We start from the raw sequence: 17,436 nt of genomic DNA, 5'->3' as shown, positions 1-17,436 counted from the left end.
CAGTAACACCACCAAGGACAAGAGAAGACTGTTACTGTTTTATCAGTGATAGGAAAATTGGTGCTCAAGAAGAGACATGTGTGTAGGTCACTTTATGTCCTCAAAGCTGGGAAGCTAGTTCTCTGATGTATAAGAGAAATGGGTGGACATACATTCACGACAGCAACAACAGTGGGCCTGCACCTGTTGTGAAGAGTCCTCCCGCCCCGCGCCACCCAAAACTTTGGAAATAAAGTAGGATAGACTTTAATGGTTAAACTATGAAGTCAACATGTAGTAGTGCTTCAGAGCGGGTATATGCAAAGTGATCAGGAAGAGACACAGCAAAGTAGCTTCTAGATAGTTGGGACTGTGCTGGAGTTGTATTAAACATACAAAGTTAAGGAAGAAGTGTATGATGGAGAAGCACTGGTCAGTCTTGGACCGTTGACCCCAGAAAAAGAATTATACATGTAAAGGTAGGCAGTTCCCATTGGGGTGAAGCAGTATGTCATAAATAATCATGCTGGAGTTGCAAGACTATCTCTAAGGTGGACATGGCTGCAGAGGATTAATCCACAATAGACATTTCAAGTTCTGTTAACAAGATCATGTTTAAGATCATGGTCTGATGACGTTCAGTATTTACTCTAATTCTTCTTGTTATGACTTTATGCTCCTCCAGCAGTCTGATTTATAATGATAACTCATATTTATTAAATATAAATTATCAGACACTTGCTTACACATTTTACATATATTATCTCAGTTAATCCTCACAAGAACCCTGTACTACCCTTGTTATCTCCCTTGTAGAGACACACAAAGTGAGTAATATGCCTAATGGCAGAACTAGGGTTCAGATCCAGCTGTCTGCCACAAGATTATCTTTTATCTGTAACAGCTGTGCTGTACTACCTGGGCTTCTCATGTAAATCGGCATCATAGGGGAGAGCGCATTAATTCCATATTCTTTTGAGTATGTTTTGTCCTGTGGCAGTGATTTCCCAATGGTGAGTAATAAAGTGTCTTCTGGTTATGATTTGGCAGAGTGCCAAATCCTGGAAGGGGCAGCCTAACTGAGGTACTAGCCAGTAAGGATTTTGTGGCCAGGATTTCCCAGTTATCTTTTGGCTGCTTCAGTGAGAGAGCTTTGCAAAGAGTCCTGGTGCTAATCTCCCGGAGATTCTGATTTAATTGGTCTGGGATGGGGCCCATGAATCTGTTCTTGTTAAGTCTCATTGGTGATTGTAGTAGCCATGTAAATTTGAGAACCATTGCAGTAGATTACACAATGACTCTTTCTCTGTTAATTTGCATAACAAGTTAGTTCAAATCTAAGACACGGTAAAAAGAAAGATTTCACTTAGTAAGCGTTAGAAGTTTAATGATGGTTGTTATGAGCTACATATAAAAATCAGTTGAAAGTACAAAATCTGCCTGAGACCAGATGGTTTTGACTTTAAGATGTGTTTCATGGTGGTTTGAATTTTAGGCCTTGAGCTGCACATCCAGCCTGAGGATAGATGCTGGTCTGCTCCACTTGCCCAGGCTCTCCAGCACTGCGTTCTCCCTTGCCAAAGGGCGATGATGACAGTGCATACTTAATCCATGCAAAGCCCTGAGCCCAGAGCCTGACATTTGGTTAGTGCTCAGTAAATGTTAGCACTTGTTGCTGTTTAAGTGTTTTTCCAACTGGGGATATCTTCGGTGAAGCTGACTCTCTTTCTCACCCAGGTGTTTCTTGGGGCTGCAGCATCTCTCTGTAGAGTGGCTAGTGAGAATGAACACTACTTGGTTTCAACACACAGTCTTAACTGCAGACTAGGACCTTTTTAACATTCTCGGACCAGTTGAGTCAACCAGTACAGTAGTTGAGCAATTAGACAGCTTTTCATTAGATCATTAAGATAGTTTAAAAATGTGTTTTACAGCTAGTATAAACCAAATTATAAACTGAGAATCAAAGGTCAGTTTTGTAGTGATGAGTTTCTTAAGCGTTTAAGAGAAAGCAAATCCTCATTTTACGTCTTTCAGTTTCACTGAACTTGCCTGGATTTCCTCAGGTTCTCATTTGTATAAGGTTGTGATTTATTTAACAGCTTTTAAAACATGAGATATATTTTCTCGAGGTTTTTTTTTTTTTTTTTAAGGAATATATAAGCCACTTAAAAGGGCTGTTTTGTTAAAATATTCAGTTTAAACGGAGGTCTAATTCTGCAAGTGGACTTAAGGCTCCCAAGTTAAGGGGTAAGGCATTCTTTTTCTGTATATTTTATTTATTTATTTTTTAATGAGTTTATTTACTTTTTTTTTAATGGAGGTACTGGGGATTGAACCTAAAACCTCATGTATGCTAAGCACATTCTCTACCACTGGGCTATTACCTCCCCCCCATATTATTTTAGACCTATAGGTATAAAACTAGAAGAAAATACGTCATTTAGGCACACATTGGTTAAGAAAATGGGCTGTTGATTCAAATCCTGGCTTTCATTGCTTATTGGCTTCATGATTTTTGACAAATTTCTAAAGGTCTCTACTCAGTTTCTTCATCTGTAAGAGGCCTAATAATATTACCTAGTTAATAGAGTTGTAATGAATATTAAGTCATTAAATTGTGCTGAAATATATGTGGAAGCATTTGGGGCAGTGCCTGTTACATACCTTTTAATCATTAGTGATTATGATGGTGACATCCACCACCAAATCATCTGCACAGAAAAGAAAACTAGAGTTACAATATATTTCATCATCTTAAATTTTTCTCTTAAACTATTTGAAAACCTTTTTTTTTTTTAACATTTTTATTGGTTTATAATCATTTTACAATGTTGTATCAAATTCCAGTGTAGAGCACAATTTTTCAGTTATACATGAACATATATATATTCATTGTCACATTTTTTTCTCTGTGAGCTACCATAAGATCTTGTGTATATTTCCCTGTGCTATACAGTATAATTTTGTTTATCTATTCTACAATTTTGAAATCCCGTCTATCCCTTCCCACCCTCCGCCCCTTGGCAACCACAAGTTTGTAACCTTTTTAATTGAAGATAGTTTTGAACCTTAGCCTTTAGAAAAAAAATTTAATTCTTTTAATGTAACACTTGATGTAGGAATGTTAATTCCTATGCCCTGTGGGACAGTTTGTCTGTCATGTTTACGTGGTGGTCAGATTTAGCAGAGATGCTGAAGGTGTTTTGGGGGATGGTATTTCTATATTACGTTCTTTTCCTTTGTGAAGTTAAAACATTTTTTAAATTTGATAAAATCTGTGATTTCATATCAGGAAACCTGGATTCAAGTCTGTGCTGCCATTCATCAGGGGAGGCAGGTTGCCTGGCCTGTAAGAACCTCTTCTCCTTCATCCACAAAAGTAGAGTAAGATACTGTATCTCCAGTGTTGGTGTGAAAGATCAGTCACCTCCTGATGGGGCTTTCTGTCTCCTTCTGTTCAGCACTGTTCAGTAGAAATAACATGTGACCCACCTGTGTAAGTTTAAATTTCCTAGTACCCACATTTAAAAAAAACAAATGAAGTTAATGTTAATATATTTCATTTAATCCAGTATGTCTAAAATATTATCACTTCAACATGTAATTAGTATAAAAATCATTAATGAGATTTTTTTTGTGCTAAGTCTTTGACATCTGGTGTGTGTTTTACACTTACATCACATCTCAGCTTGAACGAGCAACATTTCAGGTGCTCAGCAGCCACATGCGGCTAGTAGCTGCCATACTGGACAGTCCAGATCTAGAATATAGATTACTATTCCCCATCGGGCATCCTCGAGCACTGGGGCTGCCTTGGCCTTACGCAGCCTTATTCTTGAAACCAGTGCCCCTCTGGATGAATGAGCCTTGTATTTCTTTCTTCAGCAACTGAGATTAGTGTCTTCACCCCTGGGAGGATAGTCTCTCGCCCTTGGCCTTTTGCCTGACCCAGATGAGGACTTGCCCCAGGCATGTCACGTGCCTCTCTGTTTGACCAGGGCTGGTGGACAGCCAGGAATTCCTGAACCCCCTTGAGCTTGATAAACCTTTTGAACCACAGTGATCAGAGCTCCACGGCAGGATCAGAGCCTCAAGACAGAATCAGGCTTTGTAACACCCCTTCATTCTTGCCTCTTATCTGTCCTGTTTGCCTTCTTTCCCAAATTTCAGAGACTTACCTAGTGTCCCTGGGAAAAGAGCAAATACCAGCAATCTTTTAAAGAATTCAGCTTCTCTTTCCTCTACTTCAGTATGTAGAGAAAAGGCAGACCTCCCTTCCCAAACATTAACTTTCTAAAAAGACATTTAGAATGTTTTGGGGGCCAAGAAATGTGGAGGACAGAAGTACTCATATCTAAGCTTTTTTATTTTAAGTTTTCTAATACTTAGAAAGTATTAGTTTTTACCATTACATAACTGTATGTAATGGTAAAAAGAGGTAGAGAATATGGGATTCAGTTGTACTCATTCAGCAAAAAAAAAATCTACTCAGATGTTACCTTCTTAGAAAGTCTTAACCTGATCACTCATAAAAATAGGTGGCAGTCACCAGCACTCTACCTTCTTTTCTTTTGAAAATATCACTTGTTTCTAACTAAAATTCTTTGTTCACCTTCCCAAGTATAGAATATAAGCGCTCTGAGGATTTGGGCTTGATTTTGCTTGCTTCTGTGTCCCCAGCTCCTGATACAAGGCTTGGCTGTTGAGCCAATGAATAGATAAGTGAAAGGAAGTACCAAGATTCTGTTCTCTGTGTGTAATGATGATTTTTAAATTAGATGCCTAGTAGAATTCTTTGCTGACCGTTGCTGTCTGATTCGGATATGTGATATGCTTGAATTTGCAGACCTAATCTCAGTACCAGGAATCCTAGTGTTCACTCTTGATGAGTCGTTTAGATAAACTTTTACTTCTTTTTGATAGTGTGGGGCATGAGGCGGAGGGAAAGTAGTTTGTCATGGAGTTATAAAAGGTGGGGGAGCTGGTCTGTACTAGGTGGAAACTTCAGATTTTACAGGGTAATAAAATGGAGGAGGGGTATTGGGATAGGGAATTGAATTTAAAAATTTTTTTAGTTCAGGTGCTGTAAATATGTCTAAGGTTTTGGGGCAAGACAGTTGGTGGGTAAGAAGCTTAGGGAAAAAGTGGGAGAGATTCATAAATAGAAAGATTAGTGTTATTTGGAGTATTAATTTGGAGGAGATGCAAGCTATATAGGCTTGTAGCAGAAAAGCCACAAATCATATTTCCATTGTCTTTGTATGGAATCCTTATTTTAAATCTGAATTACTCTGTCAGTTTCTTAGTCGTTCTCTTGGTTCATGTCTCGAGCTTTCATACCAGCTTGATGCCCAAGTGCATCCTTCGTGCTCCATGGGACTATGGCACCTGTGGGCACAGGCTCCTCACTCTGCAAAGGCCACAAGTTCCATTGTCACTCCTGGTTTGTCCCAGGAACACCCTGCCAGTAAAAAGTAATCCAAACATGTTGAAAACTCTCACGTATGATTAAGAACTATTTATGTTGCATTCAAGTGCATTTTTAGGAAAAGAAATAAATGCAGACTTAACAGTTGTTTCCTTTCCTTGTCCTACTTCTTTAAATGAGAAAAACCTAGTGTTTTATGTAAGTGCATCAGCTTTTTATAGTAGTATGAATAAATTATTTGATTTGTGAATGTATTGAAGAAAAACAGCAGATACACTTTTTATTTTGTGGCAGTAGGCTTTACTTCAGTTGGGTTTTTTTTATAGTGTTAAATTTTAAGGTCTTGGAAAGTTTGATTAAAGAATAGTATTCTTTGTGTAGAATACAATTTTTAACCTAACATCCTCTTTCTCCTCAGTCTGTAAGACTTGTATTGTCCAGCACTTTGAAGATAGCAATGATTGTCCAAGGTGTGGCAACCAGGTTCATGAGACAAACCCATTAGAAATGTTGAGGTAAGTAAATATATTTGTAGTTCATCTAACTTAGATAAATTATATGAACTCAATCATTTTTGTTATGTATCATAATGTTTGTTGGCACCTTGACTCAGTTAATATAGGTTTTATGAATATTATGATTTTCATTTTAGAGCATTTTATTTCAATCTATTTTATTAAAAGGAAATAAAAAGTAAGGTAGGACATATTAAATATTTAAGAAACATTTCCAAATTAAAAATTATAACTTATCTCAGGCTCTCAGAGTTACTTTACTTTGTAGGTATTTTTCAGTATTTTTTTAATTCTTATTTTTTGTTGAAATATAGTTGATCTACAGTGTTAGTTTCAGGTGTACAGCAAAGCAATTCAGTTATAAATATACATACATGTATATATTTTTTTCAGATTCTTTTCCATTATAGCTCATTACAAGAATTGAATTATAGTCCCCTGTGCTATACAGTAGTGTTTTAAGATTCTACACAATACTCTATATTAGTTGAGCTATAGTGGAAAGAGGGCAGACCTATTAGTGAGGAAGACTAATCTTGGTACTTTTTAAAAAAATTTATCATATATTCAGAAAAGAATGTACAAACATTTATGTAAAACTTAAAGAATTTTCAAAATGACTACCCTTTACCATTTACTTAATGGTATAATCATTATACCAAATAAATAGTATAAAGAAGTATAATCACATACTTTTAAAGCTGAAAGTGTTGTATAAGGTCCTAATTCAAATTCTTTTTTGAGATTAGAAATTGAAATTTATAGAAGTGACATGACATTGCCTAAGATCTCAGCAAATCAAGTGTCACTTCCTGGCTGCAAGCCAGATGTCCACACCACTAAGCCTGTTTTCTTCTCATTGTTCCTCCTGTAGCTCAATCACAGGTCAACTGCGTGATCGCAGGGAGGTACCCACCGAAAAACAGAACTAGATATTCTCTAGAGAGCCCACGTATAACATTCATCTCTGTGTGATGTTTGTCAGTATTTATAGATCTGGATTTGCAAATCTTACATCTCAGACCTTTTTTTTTTTTTTTTTTTTTCCTGTTTTTGTGCCTGTAGTTGGAATAATTTGTCTACAAGTAAATGTCTGGCCCATTGGTTTTCAAAGTGTGGTCCCCATGCCATTAGTATCTTGTTAGGAATGACAGTTCCCAGGCCCCACTTCAGACCCACTGAATCAGCAGCTCTGAGAGGGGATCCCATCTTACTAAGTACAGGCCTGCCCAGCGGCTCTGACGTGTGCTGACAGTTGGAGAACTGTTGGTCTACTGTAGTCTGGAGTCCTGAGCAAGGCTTCTGCTGGTTGGATATATGTCAGTGCTTCTCGACTAGGGGTGATTTTGCTCCCCAGTGTACATTTAGCAGTGTCTGGGGGCATCTTTGATTATCAGGGCTGGGTGGGTGCCGCTGGCATCTAGGGTAGAGCCTAGGGATGCTGATGCTGCTGAACATCCTACAGTTCACAGGACAGCCCCCGACCCCAATGAGCCAGCCCAGAGTGTCAGAAGTGCTGAGATCAAGAAGCCCTGGTAAATAATTCAGAGGAGAACAGAGTTAGCTTCTCCTTTCAAATGAATTCTTTTCCTGATGCTTTTATCAAAAACTGTAACAAACAGGTGATAATTATTCCCTACACCGTTTAAAGTGCTTGGCTATTGTGAGTAATGCTGCAGTGATCATGGGTTCATATATCTTTACAAGTTAGTGTTTTAGTTTTCTTCAGATAAATACTCGGAAGTAGAATTGCTAGATCATGTGGTAGTTCTATTTGTAATTTTTCGAGAAGCTTCCGTATTGTTTTCCATAGTGGCTGCACCAGTTTAATTTCCACCAACAACACACAAGGTTCCCTTTTCTCCACATCCTTGCGAATACTTGTTTCTCGTCTTTTTGGTAATGTCATTCTAATAGATGTGAGGTGCTATGTCATTATGGTTTTGATTTGCATTTCCCTCATGGTTAGTGATGTAGAGTGTCTTTTCATGTGCCTGTTGGCCATCTGTATGTCTTTGGAAAAATGTTTATTCAGATCATCTGCCCATTTTAAAAATCAGATTGTTTGGTTTTTTGCTATTGAATTGTATGAGTTCTTTATATATTTTGGATATTAGCCCCTTATCAGCTATTTTCAAATATTTTCTCCCATTCAACAGATGGCCTTTTTATTTTGTTGATGGCTTCCTTAACTGTGCAGATTTTTAGTATGATGTAGTCCCACTTACTTATTTTTGACTTTGTTGCTTTGGTTTTTGGTGTCAGGGATAAACTGGGAATTCAGGATTTGCAGATACTAACTACTATGTATAAAATAGATAAACAGCAAGGTCCCACTGTATATAGCACAGGGAACTATATTCAATACCTTGTAATAGCCTATAATGAAAAAGAATATGAAAAGGAAAATATATATATATATATACATATATATATATAACTGAATTATTATATACACCAGAAACTAATATACCATTGTAAACTGACTATCCTTTAATAAAACTTTCGTTAGTCATCAAAAAAATAAAGTGCTATGTTGTATCTTAACTTTTGATTTTGACTGTCTGATACCTCAAGGAATCAAGTCACTATTTGATCAAATCTAATCCCTTGGCTAAAATATTATATCATAAATTTTTTCAACTTTTTATTTGGAAATAATTTAAGACTTAACAAAAAGTTGCAAAAATAAAAGTAGTCCAGGAAACACTTGTATTCTCTTTACCCAGCTTAGTCTGCATTAACTTTTTATCTCATTTGCTTTTTCTCATGTGTGCATGCTTGTTCTCTCTCCCCCTACTTTTTCTGAACTATTTGCGTGTAAGTTACATACATCATGGCCTTAACCTAAATACTTTAGCGCGTATTTCCTAAGTAAAGAGATAGTCTTTTGCATTACCACAGTACTGTTACATTGATACACTTTACCCTCAGTATTCCACTTTGTCAGTTTATTTACTGATATCCTTTATAGAGCTTTGTTTCCCCTCCTATCTCACTAAAGTTACTACCAATGACATTTATTTAAAGACATAAACTCACAGAGGTAGTAGCAAGAACTTCAGTATTTTCGTACCTAGGACAACTCCTAGAACATAGTAGGTTCTCAGTAAACACTTGTTGAAAGGGTAAGAGTTGACGGCAGCAGAATGGGCGCTGGGGAGCAGATAGGTGGCAGTGATGGCTGATCAGACCCAGAAGACCGGAGTATTCTCGGAGGTGACGGGGAAGAGTCTTTACCAAAGGTCCCCCCAGCAAGCTTTCTCTAATTTGCCCAAACTCGGTCACATGCCAACCCCTAGGTAAGGGGTGGTGTGGGATTTTAAGGTGCCTTAGCAAATCACAATGTATCCCTAAGGCTGGACACATTGCTGCCAGAACATAATCAGATTTTGTTAGCAAGAAACAAGGGGAAGTAAGCCTTCTTCAGTAGGTACCATTGTGTGTGCTCCCAGCTATCAGTAGATTTATCTCCTCTGTACCCTTTCTCAGGAGGCCACTGAAGGGTATGCTGTGATAAACCAAGAACCTAACATAGGACGGAAGGGAAGGGGTAAGACAGCTGTGCAGCAGGTCCAGCATCAGGACTGTTAAGACGGTGGCCCTTAGCCACAGGTGGCTGTTGAGCACTTGTGATGTTGCTAGTACACCTGAGGAATGGAATTTTTACTTTAAATTCAGTAAAATTAAAACCTGAAGCAGTATGAATACTTTCCCGTTAAATAGAACCTATTATTAAGTAAAAGTTACTAAATAAATGTAGTATTAGACATTTTAATACATAAAATGTTAAAATTAATTTTACATGAACCATGTAAAATACTTTTGTTAATATGCCTACTAGAAAATTTAAAATTACGTATTGACTCACCTCGTACTTCTGCTGGACGTCATTGATATAGATGGTGCAGAGAGTTTGGAGAACTCTATGAGGAATCATTCATTCAGCAGATATTTACTAAACCTGCTCTGTCCAGGCACCATTCTGGGTGCTTGAGGTCTATTCGTGGGCAAAATAAACAAAGATTTTTGCCCTTGTAGAGTTAATATTTTTGTAGGGAGAGACAGACAGACCATTTCATGCGAAACTTATGCGGTACGTTAGAAAGAGAAAAGTGCAAAGGGAGAAGGGAAAAGTGCTACAGGTGAGGGGCATCGGGATGTGAAGGGAGGGACAAGTGGCAGCTTGAAATGAGTTGGTGAAGACAGGCCTCGTTGAGCAGGTGAGACTTGAGCACAGAATTGCTGTCAAGGGGAAAGCGTGCCTGTTCCAGGTTAAGGGAGCAGCTGTTGCAAAGGGCTGGAGTCAGAAGTGTACCTGCAACTTGTCCCGGGAGCTGCAGGGAGGCCGGGGTGTTGGTGGTGGGCCAGGAGCTCAGAGATGGTTGGAGTCCAGGGACCTTGCAGGCCACCGTCAAATTTTGTGTCTTACTCTGAATGAAATGGGGAGCCATCGCAAGAGTTGTTTAGAGGATGGACATGGCCTGTCTTAGGTTTAAAGGGATCATCTTTATGGCTGTGTTGAGAATACCCTGCACATAGTAAGGCAAGGGTAGAAGCAGGGAGGACAGTTAGAAGGTGATCACAGTGGTTCAGGTTAAGGGATGGTAGTACAGGGGCAGGAGATGGTCATATCTTGGACATAGTTTGAAAAAGATCCAGTAAGATTTGCTGATGGATTGGACATTGGGTGTGAGATAAAGCGTAGAGTGTGGCTCCAGGATTTCTGACCTGAGCAGCTGAAAGAGTGGGGCTGTCACTAGCTGAGCCAGGGAGGACTGAGCATGGAGCAGGTTTTAGGGATGGGTAGATTGGGAGTTTGGATTTGGACATGTTGAGTCTGTTGATCGTTTCAGAGCAGAGAGAAGTTGGCAGGTGAATATACAGATCTGTGGTTCAAGGGGGAGAAGTCTGGCTGGAGTTAAGTATCTGGTGGTCCTCTGTGTGTAGACGATGTTTAAAACTGTGAGACAGGATGAGATCACTGAGGCCGTGAGAGCAGAGGGAAGAGTGGAGGACCCAGGATTGATGCTGGAGCCTTCCGACACTGAGCGATCAGGGAGAGGAGGAGGAACCAGCAAGGGGAACTGAAGAGGCACAGTCAGTGCAGGAGAAGGAAGATCCCAGAGTGTGAAGCTTAGATGCCAAGCAGAGAGGAAAGAGTGATCCACTGTGCCTGATGTTGTGATCTGAGAACTGACGGTTGGATTTAGCACCCTGAAGGTCATCAGCCTTGACAAGGGCACTTGTCAGTAGAGCTATGAGGTAGAAACTAGCTGGATTGCTTCAAGAGAGAAAGGGAGGAAGAAAAATTAGAAACAGTGAGTAGAGACCACTCTTTCCAGTTTTGCCACAAATAGGGGCAAAGAAAGGGGGTAGTAGCTGTTAGGGGGAGTACAGTCAAGAGGGTTTCTATTTTGTTTTGACATGGGACAAAGAATGGTATGTTTGAAGGGAATGATCCAGGAGAGAGCAAAGAGTTAATAATAGTCGTGGAAGAGAGGGCACTGCTGAAGCCATGTTCTTGAGTAGGTAAGAGGGACTGGAACCTAAGAGTAGAAGAGAAGAGATGGGCTCCATCTGGAAGCACTGACAGATCATCTGCAGCAGCAGGTGGGAGGGCGGAGTACGCATGGGTGTAGGTGCCACAGGTGGTTATGGTGGCTGAGTCGGCGGAAGTTTGTGTCTCACTGAGGAGGAAATGTTTATTGGCCAAGAGTAAGGATGGAGAAAGGGGGTGTAGGAGTTTGAGGAGAGAAGTGTGTTGTCCAGGAAAGTGAGAGAATAAATGGACTGGGAAACTGTAATACGATTCCTGGCAACCTTAAAGGCACATCTGGGTTGTAGTTACAAATTCGAAGGGGTGTGGTTGTTTTTCCAGCCCATGGGTACACGCACATGTTAATGGAGAGTTGGGTTTAACCAGTGTTGTGGCTGTGCCAAAGAATTTTGAGCAAATGAGGGAGGGACAAGGGAATTGAAGGTACTACAGGGGTGTGGCTTTAATAACTGACTGTGGAGTAAATCCTGAGCTGGATGAGGAGGGCAGGGAGCAGTCGGATTGGCGAGGGATGATGTCTGACAGGGACAGAAATGGGACTGGTTGATTCCTGAACAGTTTGTACGTGGTAAGAAGAAATTCTTTTAGAGAATTGGGGAATAGGTACATGAAAAGTGAAGAAAAGAAAGCAGTGACTAACTTCAGGGAAGGAAAAAAGTTGAATGAGGAGATACCTATTATCAGAGTATACTGTGGATATTTATATAATCATAACCATGTCAACAGCGGATATTCAACAAAAACTGGCAGTAAGACTATCAGGAAGATGGGAGTTGTGAAAAAGTATGTTGAGAGGAAAGGGGCGTGGCAGGATGACTTCAGAGAACTAGACCTCTGTCTTCTGTTAAAGGGGGTCAGAAGAATCTAGGCAGCAGAAAAAGTATGACTTTGTGTTTTTATCTGTCTTTAATATACAAATGTGAAAGTAAATACTAGAAGGGGAGGACGTGGTTGGATTTGAAAGTGGTTGCCCCTGTGGTTGTAGGTATCAGAAACAAGGAGGGTGTAGCATGGGAATGTTGTATTTTAATACAAGGTTATGGGGAAGTTTGATCTGTAAATTATATATATGTATTACATTGATAAAACAAATACTAAATTAAGAAGAGGAATAGTGCTTCTTTTAAGTACTGCTACTTTTAAATAGTCTGGGAATACTCTGTGAACGAGTATTTACATCCTGAAGCATAAGGTAACATTGGTTTGGCTGGAGAGTAGTAGGCAAGAGTATTTGAGCCAGGAAGAAGAGCGCGAGGAGGAAGACAGATTGGATAGGGCAAGGCGTTCTTGGGGGTAACTGACGAAGCCCGCTGCCTCGAGAAGAGTGACAAGAGAACAGCACCAGGTGCCACTTGTAGGTCGGACCCGAGTTAGGTAAACACTTGAAGCCAGGTGGTGGGAAGACATTAGTTCTGGAGCAGGCAAATGATGATCACGTTAGTGCTTAAGGAAGATTGGTTCTGAGCACATCAGGGTAAGGGGAGATGTCTCCACGCTGTCCTCGCAGTGGGGTGGTAATTGAGGGAATGGAAGGATGGGAGGTGTGCGAAGACTGGGTTGGGAACACTGAGGAGGAGCTGTCTAGGGCTTGGTGAGTGAATGTGTAAGCAAGAGAGACAGAAGTAGGTTAAGATATCCCTTGCATTTTGAGCCTATTTGGGAGAGTTATGGTATCATTTCTAAAATTAATTTTTAAAAAGTAAGACAAGCATTCAATATTTTGTTGAAGGAGAACAGATGAGACAGTCTTGACATAGATGAACAGAAGGAGGTGCTTGAGGTAGTCAGCACCTGCTGGAAATGTGGAACTCGAGCTTGGCAAAGAGACGTGTGTCTGCGTGTGCCCAGTGTGTGTGTGTGTGCATGCGCATGTGCACTTGTGTGATCTGCCTGTATGTTGATTTTGAAGTCACAGAAGTGGATGAGATCCTCAAGGAAGGCAGCTCGTAGAAAAGGTGAGAGAGTACAAGGAGCAGAGCAAAGGAGAACACTGAGGTGTCAAGGTAGTCGGAAAAAGAAAAATATTTAGAGACAAAGAGAAAAAAAGAAAAAGGAAAGCATCAAAGGAAATTCTCAAGGAGGCAGCATCAGGCAACACTGACTAACAGCTGCAGAGCATTGTGGGAGAGAAATGACTTTGAAAATTAAAAAAATTTATATTATTTTTATTCTAAAATTTTTTTTAAATCTATTCAGTATGGAAGGTATGGATGATTTGGGGAGTTCAGTTGAGTAAAAGAATCTTAAGTGTGTATCAGAAGTCACATTGATATGCTTTCAAAGCTCTTCCAGTTGGAAGAAAAGATTGAGAAGCCATTAACAGCATGAAAAGACTAGGTTATGCCAAAGTTGGGAGTTTTTTCAGCTGTGAGAAAAGTATGTGTGTTTTTGGTCAGAAGAGTTGTGCAGCTGAGCAGGATGAGGGAGAGGAAGAGAGGATGGACGTTGTGGGAGCAAGAGAGTGAGATGAAGAAATGAAAGCCATGGAAAGGAGTTATACTCAGAGACAGAAGGAAGTGGAAAACAAGGACAATGTCAAGATAAATATTTTTTTACCTAGGAAGATTGAATGACTAAATGGTCTAAATTTACCAGAAGAGAGGAATGGAGATTATTTCCTTCATAGGAAAGAGGCAGAGTGGTAGACATTTTGCAAGTGACTGTATCAGCTATTGCTGCATAACAAACCACCCCTAAATTTCATGCTAAAACAATAATAAAAGCACTTATTCCTCACAATTCTGTGTGGCTCACAGATCTAGGTGGTTCTTCTGGTCTTTGCTGAGCTCACTCAGGTAACTGCAGTCAGCTGCTGCTCTGGTTGGCTGCTCTGTTATCTTGGCTGGCATCTGTCCTGTTGGGGGCTGTCTATGAACTAGTCTGAGGTGGCCTCAGCAGGGCAGCCTGATGTCTCATCCTCCAGACTTGTTCTCAGGGTGGCAGGATCCTAAGAAAGAGAGTACATCGAAGCACGTGATATGCCTCCTAAGGCTTGGGCTCAGAGCTAAGCACAATGTCACTTGTGCCCCATTCTGCTGGCCTGAGCATGTCTCAAGGCTGGCTGATATTCTCAGGGTGGAGAAATAGACTCCATCCCTTAATCAAGGGAGGACTTTCAAAGTCCTGTGCAGAAGGGGTAGATTGTAGAGAGAGCTGGGGGTGGGACCATTTTTGTCATCTGTCTACCAGTGGGACAGGCTAGAAGTAGATGTGCTCCACCTGCAGAGGGATTGAGTGTGGTACACATGCTAAAACTGTGTTTGTTCCATATTTTGTAAAACATATGAGATACAGATCTCAAAACTGTTTACATACTGGATTTTGATGTCTTCATTGTTAGTATATTCTCTGTTTTTCCTCTCTCAAAGGTTGGATAACACATTAGAGGAAATTATATTTAAGCTGGTCCCTGGACTACGAGAACGTAAGTTGCTCTTTGGGTTCTTGCAGATTTTTGTGTTTTATGAAACCACCATTTCTACTAAAGATTTCATGACTGCTTCTATTATCTTTATACTTTTTTCTTTTAAATTAGAAGAACTTGAGCGTGAATCTGAATTTTGGAAGAAAAACAAGCCTCAAGAAAATGGACAAGGTGACTTTTTTTTTTATGTTCATATCTGATAGACTCTCTCAAGTTATTCAGCTTTTTGTAGCTGTGGTGAAGTAATTTTTCTTGAAGCTCAAATTTCTCCTATACAATATTCATGTACTTTTTTGTTTACATTATGAACCTTTCTCTGATTAAGAATCTTATGTAAAATCATGAGATTTTATGTTAAATGCGTGTAAACCTAGAGTCACTCCAGCTGAGGTAATTGGAAATAGAGAAAATTGGACTTTAGGAAGAGAAAAAGGAGATGAAACAGAAAAGTGACCACTGGTTATAGCAGTGTTTGCTGGAAAGCTAAAGGAGACAAAAGTAAGAGACAGCTGTAGCCTGCAGCTAAAAACAGTGAGGGCTTTGCTGGGTTTTTTAATTTTTTATTTTATATGTTTAATAGGAGATGAAATTGGGGTGTAGCTGAGGGCCAGATCAGAGGAGCTTGCTGTGCTCTGATCGTCTAGAATGAGCTTTTCAGAGGTGGAGCTCAGACACTTAGGGAAATTTTCCCCAAAGCCTGTGCTAAGTGTCCAGACTTCCTTTTCGAGTCCCAGGAGACTTGGCAATCAGTAAATTTTAATACTAATTTAAGCAAAGTGGCAAACATTACTGGGCAGAGGAAAGGTTTTTAGTATGTATATAATTCACACAAAAGAAAAATAATACATCATATCTGATTTTAAAAGGAGGTAGGATCCTTTCCCATTGTTACTTAACATGAGATTTATTTCAAGATGGCCTAAATACGATTACAAATCCTTCAAGGATGTACATGTAGTTTTGTATTTTATAGGCTCACTTGTGAGCTCAGTCTTCCAGCCTGGTTTTCCCATAAGATCATAGGATCGTCAATTATTTATCACTTAAATGGCTTTCTCTTTTCATATATAAAGTGGGGATCAGAGTTTTATTAGTTCAACTTACCTGTACAGGGCTGACCTCCTATAGCAGGGGAGGTTTGAGAATAGTTTTGCATGACTGCAATAAGATAGCAAGGGATTATTTTTGATCTGTAACATCGAAATTGGCAAAGAAGCCAAGCCTGGCAAAAAAAAATGACTTTAACTAAAGGCTTGTTTTAACCAAGTGTAAATTGCAATTTAGACAGTAGTGCTAAGTAAAAATATAGGTAAAACTGAATGAATCTTCCAGTTTCTGACTACCTTCTCAAGAGGCCAGGGGCCAGGGCTTGTCATCAGAAGCCATGTGGTCAGGTTAGTCCGCAACTCTGTGTGTCTTCTGATTGACTAGTGAAGGACTACAGTCTACTTTGTGTTCGACTCCCTTACCCCATATTTCTCCCTTTTTAAAGTATTTTATCATATTTGGTCTTCAGTTTGGGTGGAGAATTTGGACCTTTTCTTGGAGCTTGAGTTTGGTTCATAAAGGCAATTCCTGTCTATGTGGATTCCATATAAAAAGGCAGAAGAAAGAGCCCACCTACCCTGTATGATACACTGTTAGGCTTTTACTGCAGTCATTAAAGAGGAACTAAATGGTCTTTTTTTTTCCTGGGCTTCTATACTTTAATGCTTGGCTGGCTGATTCTTTCAAGTTTCAGCTTTGAGATGTTTTATCTGGAAATCTTCCCTGAATCTCTGCTTCACCCCAGAGTTTGGGTTTATTGCCTCTGTTATAGTGCCCACATGGTCTGTCTTACCTCTCCCATTAGAGTCCTTACCTTTGGACTTTTCCATCTGTCTGTTTTCTCTACTTGCCTGTATCTCCTTCTATACCCTGACACGATGAGGGTGAGGATGGTAACACTCTAGTTTCAGTATTGTTCCCTCAGGCTTAGCACAATGCATGTCTAACAGAGTTAAATGCACTCAGTAAATGAGTCAACAGATACAGTTGCATTATTTGTAGGCTGCTGGTATTTCATAGGTTTAATACATTTGTTTATAATATGAAATATGCTATTCAGATTTATTTGGTGGAGTTTTAATATGTTACATAGCTACATACATGTTTAAAAAGTTAATCCATTCTACTCGTTATTTCATGAGCTAATTTTATGAATATCTAATAATTTGAAATTTTGAGACCTTAGAGACTATTTTATAGTTTGAAAAGAAGAGGACCTGGTTTTAAATTTGAATATATAGAGAATTTGGAAGTATTTTTATATCCTGTAAGTTTCTAAGTGGTCTAATCACTAATAGCAATCATTTTTGTGACCAAGTACATAGCTCATCCTGACTCTTTCATTTGGATCTCCCAGTGAGCCTAGAAATCATAAGCTGTGTTAATAAGTCATTGATGGTCTTTAAAAAGTATTTCCAGTGTTAAGTTGGTTGACATTTTAAAGGTATTAACATGTTCAGTTATTTTTCATCAAAATTGC

At 39.4% G+C, this 17,436-nt stretch overlaps 1 protein-coding gene across 10 annotated transcripts in view; it reads left to right on the top strand.

The window, feature by feature from the left end:
• PCGF5 (polycomb group ring finger 5) overlaps positions 1 to 17,436 on the top strand; it is a 284,658-nt gene that overhangs the window by 227,557 nt on the left and 39,665 nt on the right. For all 10 annotated transcript variants that reach the window (XM_074373976.1, XM_074373974.1, XM_074373970.1 and 7 more), the window contains 3 exons: positions 5,829 to 5,925; positions 14,854 to 14,909; positions 15,021 to 15,080. In XM_074373976.1, the coding sequence (XP_074230077.1) occupies positions 5,829 to 5,925; positions 14,854 to 14,909; positions 15,021 to 15,080 (213 nt within the window). The remainder of the gene's footprint in view (positions 1 to 5,828; positions 5,926 to 14,853; positions 14,910 to 15,020; positions 15,081 to 17,436) is intronic.

This window comes from Camelus bactrianus, chromosome 11, assembly GCF_048773025.1.
Source record: "Camelus bactrianus isolate YW-2024 breed Bactrian camel chromosome 11, ASM4877302v1, whole genome shotgun sequence".
In the NCBI taxonomy this organism is placed as follows: domain Eukaryota; kingdom Metazoa; phylum Chordata; class Mammalia; order Artiodactyla; family Camelidae; genus Camelus; species Camelus bactrianus.
The sequence above is the reverse complement of the archived record's forward strand: the minus strand, read 5'-3'. Positions and strand labels throughout refer to the sequence as shown.